A 12,395-nucleotide genomic window follows, 5' to 3' on the forward strand; every position below is an offset into this window, starting at 1 on the left:
AATGCTGTTTAGTAGCTCTATAGCTATAAGAAACTACTGCTGATTTCCTAACAGTTATAAGATTAGATCAAGCTTCCCTATTCCTTAACAAGAAATGCTGCCAGGTTGCTCAGAAATTCCCCTTCTGAGTCCCAGAGCCATTCGGGAAACATGAGGAACCAAGTATGCTGCAATCACGGCCTTTCTGGTACTGTATCCAAAATAAATGGTCTGTGCCAAGACTGAGAATGAAATATTATCCAATGGGGGTGGAGGGAGCAGACAGTCAATGAAGTTCACAAGTTTCATTTAAAGACACAGCTACAATGGGATATGATCTAGTTCAATGACAGTTTCCAATTTATTTAATAAACACCCAGTAGAAAGCCTCTAGTCATATAATTGCACATTACCCTTAGATCAGGGTTAATGATGTGGATGGAAAGAACAGGCCTAAGGGTGGATTCCCCGGTAATAAACCAAGGTATTGTGAGTAAAGAATTCTTTACTTTAAAATCTGCAGGGGGAAAGAGGACACATGTAGGTAATACTACTAACAAAAACTCCTACCTGCAAAGTACTATTCCAAGCACTATGTGTATTAAATAATTAAATTCTCACCAACAACCCAAGACTGGTATCAATTCCCATTTTAAGTATGGAGAACAAAAATACAGCCGGGCATGGCGGCACACACCTGTAATGCCAGCGACTAGGGAGACTGCCGAGTTCGAGGCCAACTTCAGCAATTTAGCAAGGCCCTAAGCAACTTAGTGAGATCCTGTATCAAATTTTTAAAAGTATTTTTAGAGGGATGGGGATTTGGCTGAGTGGTTAAGCGCCCCTGGATTTAATCCCTGGTACGGAACAAGAAGAAAGAAAATGGAGGCTAAGCAATTTGCGCAAAGGCTCACACGGTCAAGAACTGACGCAAACTGGTTAAGTTTCATGAAGAGTCCACAGAAATCAAGGTAAACATAACTTCCCCTGGTTTCACCAACATTCACTAAAATTATGACCGGCATAAGTTTATAAAGGCCCATCTCCTCCTTCTATATGTTTGCTTTTGCTTTCCACTTCTAAGAGATGTCACATTCTTTCACCCACAATATCCCTCTGAAACCAATGGACGATATGAGAATTTCATTTTAGAAACAGTCCAAGAATTAACCTACACACTAATACGAGCGGCCTGCACAAGCCCATCTCAGGGAAAGCACTCCATGGGTACCAGCTGGACTCATGAGTTTTTGCTGCAGTGGGGCTGCGGGAGCCCCAGACAGCTGGCAGGGTCCCAGTGCTCAGCGGATAAGTAGGCGGGAGACCTTATCCTGGGCACATCCGACTCTCCCGCGCGTTACAGCGGGTCAGCACACCCTCCACCACAGGTTACCGTGCGCCGTCAGGTCCAGCCTGGCTTTGGGCCATTTGTCCTCGGCCACGGCGCGGAAGGGTCGAGGGCCCCGTGACCTCCGGCGTTCGCTCCCCAACCCGCCCACCCTCTCCTCGATTTTCCTTCGAATAATGCGGCTCCATCAGGCCCCTAGGACACCGCGCGGGGCGCCTCAGGCCCTCACTGCCCGCACCTCCCTTCACGGTCCCGCACACTGGCCCCTGAGCCTCCCCAGCTGGCCCTCGAGGCGCCACATCCCCCTCCCCATCCGCCTGCGGAAAGCCGGGCGCCGTGACCCCTGACCTTGCCTACCCTTAGCCTTACCGGTTCCGCCACCACCTGACACGCCGACCCAGCTCCGGCGGCTCCATATCCCGGGAGCCACAGCCAAGCAGGCCAACCCCCTGCACTCCCGCGATTGGCCGATAGGACCGCAGCTGCACACTCCCATTGGCCGGATTTCCGCGGCTGCCAGTGCGCGTGGCAAGCGGAGCAAGAACAGAGGCTCCGCCCACACCGAACTTGGGCTGGGGGCGTGGCGGGAGAGGATGGGCTAAGGGCGGAACCCGGGTTGGGCGGGCTTGGAGCTGCTTTGTGGGAGCAGAATCCAGCTGAGCCGCTGTTTGCCCAGATTCTTGTGGAGGGTGAACTTGGGATCTCTCAGCCAGAGGGAAGCCTGAGGTCAGACAAAATTCCTGCCCTCGTGGGGCGCGGGGGCGCATGCCTGAAATCCCAGAGACTCGAGAAGCTGAGGCAGGAGGATCACAAGTTTGAGGCCAGCCTCGACAAGTTGACGAGACCCTGTCTCAAAATAAAAATGAACTGGAGAGGTAGCTCAGTGGCAGAGATTTGCCTAGCAAGCCGGTAGCCCTGCTTCAACCCCCAGTACCGCAAAAATAAAAACAAAAAAATTCCTGCCCAATTTTCCGCACCGTCTCACAAGAGGCACTGACAAGCCCCTTTCTTCCGGAGACCTGACTTTACCAGGTGCAACTCTATAACAAAGTATAGTCCACTGGCCGGACCATTTTCCAGAACCATATCCTATTACCAACTGCCCTACCAAGAGCATCGCACACCTGGGAGGAAACACGAAACTCGGCCAGTGCAGCCAGTTCCACTACCTTAGGTGTCTTACTCCCAAGCCTCAGCGTGGTTTTCCTGCATTCAATATATCTCTGCCTCGCTTCACCTCACTCTATACCTACCTCAACTTCACACTCCGAAGTAATCCCACACCATCCCCAGCCTCAACTTCACACTCAGCGTCTTTCGCTGAAGTGACTGCCCCGACTGGTGAAAAGGAGAATGACCTGACAGATGATGATCCTGATTTTCTACAATGTCCTCCAGAATTTCCAAAAACATTCTTAGACTGCCCTACCATTTACAGCGTCAAAGATAACCAAGCTTCTTTCTTCGTATAAAAACTGCTAAAAGAAAACTTAAATTATTGGTCAGAGTCCAACATATGAGGAATGGGGTGTGAACTGCAGAAAGAAAAGCTCAAGAGTGCAAAATGAAAAAACTCAGGAACAAAGAAAAAAATTGTGGACCAAACATCATGTGCTTCCAGGCACAGGCTGGTTTCCATACAGAATTTCTCCTGGAGGAAAGAGAAAATACACAAATTAGTTTGGAGAATCTCTCCACAGATAATCTGTAGATTTTGAGAAAGGCTTGATAGACTCCCTCCAGAATCTTTCCTTTGGGAACCTCTGCTGCATCTAGAATGTGAAAGGGCTGGAGCTGTTCTTGTCACCCTTCCTTGGCTGCTCAGCAGGGCAGCTTCCCTGGGCTGCTGCAGACTTGCTGGCTACTTACTCAGCTCACAGGCTGGAGCTGCCTCCTCCTTAAGCTGCTTCTTCCCCATAGTGCAGAACTGGTTTGACTTTTTCCAGAGCAGCCCGGCTTCTATATATGCAAACAAGTGCGCCTCCCTTCCTTAGTAAGGACACTTGAGGCTGTTCCAGACAATACAGCACTGGTAAAGACTGGCAGGGAATTTCAAGAGGCAAACCACACCCTACCAAGAATATTCTCATTTCATCTTTGACCTGCTGTGAAAAGGGAAGTATTCTATATCTGCCACTCCTAGATATTAACTAACAATTAATTGAGTTAAAAACGTTCATTCTAAGATTTCGTTTCTGTGCCATTGGGTGGGAGCAAGTGCTGGAGGCGGGCCTGTAGATGCAAGTATGTGAAAGGGGTGGGGTGAGAGGAAACCCTTTCCTTCAGGATGCTGCTCTCTTTGAAGTGAAGCTGGTCCAGGTACTTGTACCAGGGCTGCTTGTGCACTAGGACTCTGTACCTCTGAGACATGAGGCGAAACCAATTAACCCAAAAGCCTGAGAGTCCACATGTATTTTCCACATAGTACGTGCAGTACTAATGCAATTATGTGTAGTCTCAAAGTATAGATGAAAAGGCCACCAGTCTGTCCTTTGAGATCTGAAGAAGCCGCTGGCATCAGCCTGCTTAATCAATGATCTAGGGGCAGACAACAAAGAGAGGCAAACCCAGGAGTAGGTACCTGATGGAAAAGACAAAGAAAGGATGATGGAAAAGAAAAGGGAAAAACAACTGAGACTACAAAAAAGAAATACAGGTTAACACAAGAATTTGTTAATCTGGGAGGAGGGGCACAGAAAGAATGCGGAAAACTTGCCTCAGGGAAATGACTTAAAGGACAAAGCTGGAAGAGAGAAGCATTAGAGTAGGGTGAAATACAGGAGAGAAGACAGTTTCTGCTTATAGGTACCAGGAGTGTTCTAATAGTTTTAAAGAAAATCTGCTTAGTACCAAAATAATAATATTACCTTAGAATGAAAAAGAAATTAAAGCAGTAATCAATTCAAATTAATCAAGGTAGGCTTCCAGCAAGAGGTTCTGCTTCCTATCGTGTCAGTTGATGGAACTATAGATCTTCTACCCAGGACCCCCAGATGACAGTTTCTTACCTGGGAACTTGCTCAAGCACTGAAAGTTTACCATTACAACTTGATCTCTCTCCTGTTCTTGTTCTGTATCAGACAAGTTCCCTAAGGCAAGGGACCTCTGAAGATTGGGCTACAATTTGCCCCTCTTCAGTTGATAAAGGTAGGAATGGGACTGGAGATGTAGCTTAGCGATATAGTGCTTGCCTAGCACGTACGAATGACTGGGTTCGATTCCTAACACCACACACACATAAAAAATAAACATAATAATAAAAATAAGAATGAATTTTACAATGAGACTCTACCACAGCCCCACTCTTTCCTTTAGTCAGCTGTTTCTCCAGTAATACACACTTCACTCTTGCCTTGTTGGTGCCCAGTTCTCACTTAGTTACTGACAACATTAACTGACTTATTATGTATAAAACACTGTATTTAACACTTCAGAAACACTCATAATCCTCATAATAAACTCATGAGACAGGAATTATTATCTTCATTTTGCAAATGAAGGAATAAGAGGCACGGCGGGGGGTGGGTAGGTAATTTTCTTAAAGACACCTAACTGTAGCCAAAACACAAGGCCAACAGATCTAGCAGCCAGCACTCAACTAACACATGGTTCCACCACCATCTTGTGCAATTAAAACAATTCCCTTTCATGCAAATCTAACTCCAAGACTCTCTCTTTAGTAAAATCGTATTAATGGGGCTGAGGTTATAGCTCAGCGGTAGAGTGCTTGCCTCGCATGCGTGACGCGCTGGGTTCCATGCTCAGCACTGCATATAAATAAAATATAGGTCCATTGACAACTAAAAAATATTTTTTAAAAAAATAGTATTAATGTAAATTCACTAAACATGCCACATGACACCAATAGCAACTCATTTCTGTGTAGATGTAAATAGGTATGAGTATCAGGTGTTAACAATATCTTCATCATAGGTAACTTTTATTTAAATATGAGGCTCTTCCTTCCATTCTCTCCTTCCACCCACTCTCCAAATGTTCTCTTTCATGCTATTGTTTTCTCTCAAATAACTGCCAGAAATGAACTCCTTCCACTCTGCCCCTTCTTTTCCTGGAAAACTCTCAAACATTCTTTAAGTACCCGCCAGAATAATCATTCCCTCACTCCTCCAGACAACATTAATTCATCCTACATTCTGTCTGCTGTCCAAGCACTTCAACCCATTCTGTATATATTTACTGAGAAACTACTATGTGCCCAGCACAGACTGGGGCTGCAGATACAAACACAAATAAACACAGATCCTATTGTTTTTGTGCTTTCTTTTCCCGCTTAATTCTCAATAGAGGAGAGTATCTTTTTCTTTTTGTATACTTGGTATTAGCAAAAGCCAGCTATATAGTGGTGTCCCCGAAATGTATTATCTCATTTTTTTTGCATGTTACAACTGTAAGGCAATAAAGTATGATAATTAGGACATTTCTATCTATGTCCTTTTTCCAAAGTTGTGTCTTATCTTTGCCAAAAATATTCCTCCCTTACTCTGCTAGGAATAAGGGATTCCTGAGATGAACGCTGGAATGCACTGTCCAGTCCCCTTTGAGGATGCAGGACCTGTTACCCCAGCTGTTTGGAGTAGGAGTGCTGCTGGCAGATGGCCCTGGCTGTCAGGCCACGCCCCTTCCCCAGGCAGCCCTCATCCCGTGACTGATGTATGTGGCAGGGTAAGATTCATTCCTCAAACCCCAGCTGAGATAGCTCTGAAGGTTGGCTGAGCCTTTGTTCTGCATCATGGCTCAACTTCACCCACCTAGTCTGGCTTCCTTCCCTGTTCTCAGTGTTGATCCCAATTCACTTCCCAATAAACTTCCTGCCTGTCTCAGCATTAGCTTCCCTTCTTACTTTGAATAACCTGAAATCAAAGTTGCTGCAAAACTGATCTGCACTAGCTCTCTTTTCTTACCACCCATTTACTTCTCTACTTTTTGTGATCCATTCTGGAAATTACTTTCTCTTTGGCTAAATTGTGGTCATCATTGGCCATGGACCATGAGAACCAACTATTCCACAGTCTCCATATTTGAAATGCTAAAGGATTCCGCTTACAACTCTCTGGCTTCCCTCTTACTGTTCTGTCTGGGTAGTTCTCCTCTTTGAATTGCTTCTCTTTGGCGGTCATTTGCTACTTTTCCTCCTTAAATGTAGGCATTCCCTCCCCAGTGTTATTACATTAAACTGTTTAGTGTAATTCTTCACAATCTCTCTTCTGTTTAGTGTAATAATCCTGGGAGCTACCCAGCATTAGAGACAGGATGGAGCAGTGGCAAGAACAACCTCCTAGTGTAAAATTGACCTGAATTACAGGTTGAGCCAGCTGGGAAAGTGGGCAAGGCATTAAATCCCCGTGTTTCATTTCTTCATCTGGAGTGAGCATGACAACAAAATCAACAAGATGATTAGGTCCCCAAATGCAACAATGTCCTCTCTTGCCTCCTATCTTTTTACATGTATACCTATGGTGGGAACATTCTCAATACTAGAGATTGAACCCAGGGCTCAGCCCTCTACCATTAAACTATATCCTAGTCCATTTTAAATTCTATTTTGAGACAGGGTCCCATTAAATTGCTAAGAGTCTTGCTAAATTGCAAAGCTGGCCTCAAACTTGCAATCCTCCTGCCTTAGCCTCCGAAGCCACTGGGATTACAGGCATGTGGCACCATATCCAGCCCAGAATGTTCTCACTTTGACCATCCTTCACCTGACTAACTCCTGCCCACACCTGTGGTCTCAGTTTAGATCTTCCTTCTACTAAAGAGCCTCTTGTGAAATGTGTCCTCTGTATAGTTCTATAGCACTGTACTCTGCCCTTTCCCAAAGAACTGTCCCCACTGCATTACTTTTGCTAATAATTTGTCTGTAGCTCTCCTCGAGGACCAAGACTTTTGTCCTATTTACTGTTGTAACATCTGTACCTTCTCTCTACCCAAACCCACTGGTGCTTATACTTTTCCTATGTTCCCAATCTCTCAGACTTCAAGTCTACAAGTCACCATGGAACTCTTATTCACCCTCACATCAAACAATCCTGAGTATTAATAGTCTACCTACAAAAACTCAGTTTTCTCCTTCTTTCTGTCTCTACTGCCACTTTCCCACATAGGCCTCCACTGCTCTTAATGACTACACTGTCTTTCGGATCAATCTGATTATTTTTCTTCCCCACTTATAAATTTTCAAAGACTCCCTTTTTTCTACAGAATAAGGGGGAAGTGAGCTCATGCTGAGTAACTATTTCCTGTTCATGTGGAGGGTATTTGACATACATTTTCACACTTAAATACAGAATATACTTTTCATCTGACAGTCAAGTTTCCCCACACCATGTCTCCAGCCTTCTTGCTACCTCCCCACCATGGAAACCATTCATTCAAGTTGAATTTCCATCTTCTCTGTTTCCTGAACACATCCTGGGCTTTCCTCATCCTGTGCTCCTGCTGTTATCTCCACCCACACTTCTAGTACAGAAATCCTGTCCATTTCCCAAGACCTAATTCAAATGTCACCTGCTCCTTAAAGTGTGTCCTAATTCTCACAAAGCGTAACCTTTTCTACTCTTGCATCTTTGTGCAATTTTCTCTCATATTTTTCCATTTAATATATGTTTATTCTCTATTTTCTGCTACTAGATTGTGTGTGTGTGTGTGTGTGTGTGTGTGTGTGTGTGTATATACATATATTGGGCTGGGAATTGAACCTGGAAGCATTTTTATACCTTTATTTTTTACTTATTTAATTTTTTATGCAGTGCTGAGGATTGAACCCAGTGCCTCACATGTGTTAGGCAAGCACTCTACCACTGAGCTACAACCCCAGCCCCCAGAAGCATTTTATTGAAGCGGCAACTCCTTCTAAGGGTAAGGTTTTTCTTTTTATCTCTGTTAATAGCTGCAACCTGCTAGTTTCTGCTTCTGTAATCATGCTTGCTCAGCAACTGTGGCAGGAACCAGAGCTGCCTGGAGAAAGGGGGAGGGATCAAGGCTACTTGCATGAGAAAGTCTTGAAACCCAGAAGTCTGTACTGTATGAAAGATACTGAGAACAAAGGGCTGTGCTCAGACTTTGGAGCAGACTCCACTGAGTCCACATTGTTGGTGAATAAACCTTGCTTTTCTGCATCTCCAAGTGCCATTTGTCTCTTTCCACTGCAATAATTTTCCATAACATTATCACTAAGCTATGTCCCCAGTCCTTTTTTTTTTTTTTTTTTTTTTTGAGACAGAGTCTTGCTAAATTGCTGAGGTTGACCTCTAACTTGTGATCCTTGTGCCCCAGCTTCCCAAAACTCTGGGATTACCTTTTTGCACCATTACGTTATCTTTACATCATTCACTACACCTCAAAATCTACTTAGTACATCATTTGTGCTTAAATATTTGTGACATTAAACTTTAGCCTGGATTTGACTTTACATATATGTGACCAACAACTTTTTCAAAATAAGCCTCAAACCATTATTGAATGATACAGTTGAGTGAGGGGTTAGGGGTATGGTTCAGTGGTAGAGTGCTTGCCTAGCATGCACAAGGCCCTGGGTTTGAGTCCTAGCAACACACACACACACACACACACACACACCACCACTTAAATGTGTGGGTTGCAATCAGAATTTTTAAAAAAATGGAATAGAAAATATCAGAGAATATCACAAGTACTAAGGTACTATTATTGTTTTTGTGAACTTTTTTAAAATAATATATGTATGTAGATTGAGTTGATATAAAAAATTTTCCCCTGATACTGGAGATTGAACCCAAGAGTGCTTTACCCCTGAGCTATATCCCCAACCCTTTTTCATTTTTTAATTTCTTGAAGTTGCTGAGGGTCTTGTTAAGTGGCTCAGGCTAACCTCAAGATTGTGATCTTCCTGCTTTAGCCTTTCTAGAAGCTGGGATTACAGGCATGTACCACTGCACCTGAGTTGATGTAAAATATATTTCTTACTATGAGTATCATTCAAAAATGTAGGAAAACACCACTATAATCCAATGCATTATTTCAATAAGTTAATTACAAACTCCCTGATGAGAGAAAGCAGATCTGGCAAACCATCTAAATTTACTATCAGTGAAAGCCAAATCCCTGTTTTGAGCCCCACTCCTTCAAAGAAGCTGCCCTAGGAACTAAAGAGGAGGTTCCAGGCAAACAGCAAGAAAGTAAACTAATGAAGAAACAGTACAAATATACTCTTGGAAGCAGCTCTGGAGCTATAGAATACACCTTGTACTTAGAGCCAAAAGACCTACATTAAAGTTCTTTGCCATTTATTAACTGAAACATATTGGATCAATTGTATGATTTCCAGGAGCTTCAGTTTAACCAACTAAAGAATAACATATACTCTTCCACACATAAGGGTGTAAAAATTAAGTGATATGCTGGATGGGATGATGCATGCCTATAATCCTAGCCACTTGAGAGTCTGACACAGGCATATCACAAGATCAAGGTCACCCTAGGAAAATTATTGAGATCCTGTTTCAAAATAAAATGAAATGGAGTGAGAATGTTGCTCAGTGGTACAGCAGTGGCTCAGTATGTGCAACCACCCTAGGTTCAATTCCTAGAACCACATACATTCTAAAAACCCCCTGCATATGTTACTAAACAAGTAAAAATTGATGGAGTATTACACAGTTACATGTGTAACAGGCATGATTTTTGTTTTGTTTTGTTTGTCAATAATAAAAATCTAATCCAAACTGGTTGTACTCAAAAGGGATTGAATCACATGACTGAGAAACCCCAAGACACAATGAGCTTAGGCAAAACTGAATCTGGGGATCCAGATAATGTCTCCAAGTCACTCTCCACCTGTCTCTTTTGACTCTGAGTTGTTGGTCTCTGCTTTACAACCAGCATGGTTTTATCTCAGGCAGATCTCCCTGGAGGATAGAACAATAGCCACTATCTGCAAACTGCTTACTGAGGACCTACTATGTGCCAGACACTGTTCTAGGTTCTGGGATATAGCAATGATCAAAACATACAACATTCCTGTTCTCAGAGAACTTACATTGTGGGAGAAACAGATTAAAAAAAAAAAAAAAGTCAGTAAGTATATGTCAGGGGGTGATGAATTCTATGTTAAAAAGCAGAATAAGGAACTGGGGTGGTGGCTCAGTGGCAGAGTGCTCACTTAGCATGTGTGAGACCCTGGGTTCAATCCTCAGTGCCACTAAAAGTAAATAAATAAAATAAAGGTATTGTGTCCATTTACAACTAAAAAAAAAATTGCTTTATAAAAGCAGAATTAGGAGGAACATTAGCTAGAAGTGGGATATAAGGACTATTTCAGAAGGGATGACTGGAGAAGTCCTCCACCCATGATTCTGAGGCACAAACCTGACCGAAGTAAGAGAGCAACTTAAGTGAATATTTTTCTAGGACAGAACTTGTAGGCAGAGGGAACAATAAGTACAAAGACGGACACAGGGCCTATAACATCCCCCTGGAGCAATACATGTACATTTATTAATGTATATTTGCATTTTAAGTAATCATAGGAATGCTTTATTTTTGTACACTGAAACAACAATTCAATCATAGCATCAAAAACAAAAACAAAAGGGAAAAAATGAGGTATTTCTAATATTGATTAAGCTAAGACATAAGACACTTATGAATCTTGCTGTCAACAAAGCTATCTAGACTGGGAATACTTTAAAGCAGAGGCTTCCTTTCTCTTAGAGGAACTGAACCCAGGGGCAGCTCAGTAAATGGTGCAAGTATAAGAATAGGCCATGCACCACAGTGAGTATCAATACTGAGGTTAGGGCTCCCAGATGGCCAGGGTGAAGAGGGCCTCCCTCCAAGAATTTCCTTAACTCTGTCCTTTTGCTCTAATTGCTGTGGACGTGCCAGGTGGCACTAAGTGGCTCCCAAGGGTGGTTCTTGCTGATGCTGGGTAAAGGTCCCCTTCTTCAGAGCCAAGGACTAACTCAAAGTAAAAATTCCTCTGATCTCAAGCGTTAGTAAAGGTTATGTTGCTGAAAGAGGAAAAGTTTGGGGTGGGGCACATTTGTGAAGGGTGGAAGAGGGCAGGAGGAGTCAGAAGGTAAGAGACCCACCCTCCTGATTGATCTGGGACAGTTTCCCTGAACTTGGAACCCCTATAACCAATCTCTACTAGGTGCTGCTCTTCACCCAGTGAAGGCCTTATCCTTGAACTGCACTGACTTCTGAAGCGTTTGGTTAATTCTTTACTATCTACAGTAGCTCTAGATTGGTCTACTTTTTATTGTCATAGATAAATGCCTTTGCTTATCTGTTTTTATTTTCAGAGTATACATTCTCAGACCATGTTCATGAACAGTACATTCTAAGTTTAGTTCAGTGTCTACTTTGATTGCATACTGCAAGCAGGTGCTGATAAAAACCTTTTTGATGCAAATAATGATGGCAATTACTGAAATCAAAGGCTACTTCTTATAATCATGAAATAATGTCCCTCAGAGGTGCTAACTTCCTGTCTTACTAGTCTTCTCTGAAATTTTGGGTTCAGATTCACCTGAAACCTTTCACTTTGGTGGTCAGAGCACTTAGGTCTCATCTTAGATTCACTAACGACTTCCACGTAACTTTATGTTTTAATTTCATAATCTTCTGGTGCAAGATAGAAAAAAATGCACAGGGTTTATAGGAAGAGAAGAGAAGTAAAATGAGAGAGTAGATATGGAAGATCATTACAAGCCAACATAAGGGTCCTGTTAGAAGTCTATAACTCCTTTCTTTTGGGACCTACTGGGCATCATCTTTCCAGAAATTCCACCTGACATCTCCCTTTACCTCATCTTTGCAACTTGTTCTTCCTTATAGGCCTTCAAAGCACAACTCTGCTAACCCTCATTTATATTCCCATTCTCTTCCCAAGAGAAGGACTCTGAGGCTGGGGATATGGCTCAGTTGGCAGAGTGCTTGCCTCATAACCCCAAGGCCCTGGTTAAATCCCCAGCACCGCAAAAAAAAAAAAAAAAAAAAAAAAAGAGAAGGACTCTGAGGAAGGAGAAGATGGTACCTACGGATGAAGACTCTCATGGTGAATCCCAGA

General features: G+C 43.1%; 1 protein-coding gene across 3 annotated transcripts in view; it reads right to left on the minus strand.

Annotated features, from left to right (window-relative positions):
• The window catches only part of LOC124983377 (natural resistance-associated macrophage protein 2), a 43,827-nt gene extending 40,579 nt beyond the window's left edge, over positions 1-3,248 (minus strand). For 2 of the 3 annotated variants that reach the window (XR_007108418.1, XM_047550612.1), the window contains exon 1: positions 3,197-3,248. Coding sequence is in view for 1 of the 3 variants with exons in the window: in XM_047550612.1 (XP_047406568.1) it covers positions 3,197-3,245 (49 nt within the window). In the remaining 2 variants the exon portion in view is untranslated. Of the gene's footprint in view, positions 1-1,696; positions 1,814-3,196 lie in introns of those variants that run through there. The other variant, XM_047550613.1, reaches the window with a different exon arrangement.
• Positions 3,249-12,395: the final 9,147 nt, after the last annotated feature.

Source organism: Sciurus carolinensis, chromosome 4 (assembly GCF_902686445.1).
Source record: "Sciurus carolinensis chromosome 4, mSciCar1.2, whole genome shotgun sequence".
In the NCBI taxonomy this organism is placed as follows: domain Eukaryota; kingdom Metazoa; phylum Chordata; class Mammalia; order Rodentia; family Sciuridae; genus Sciurus; species Sciurus carolinensis.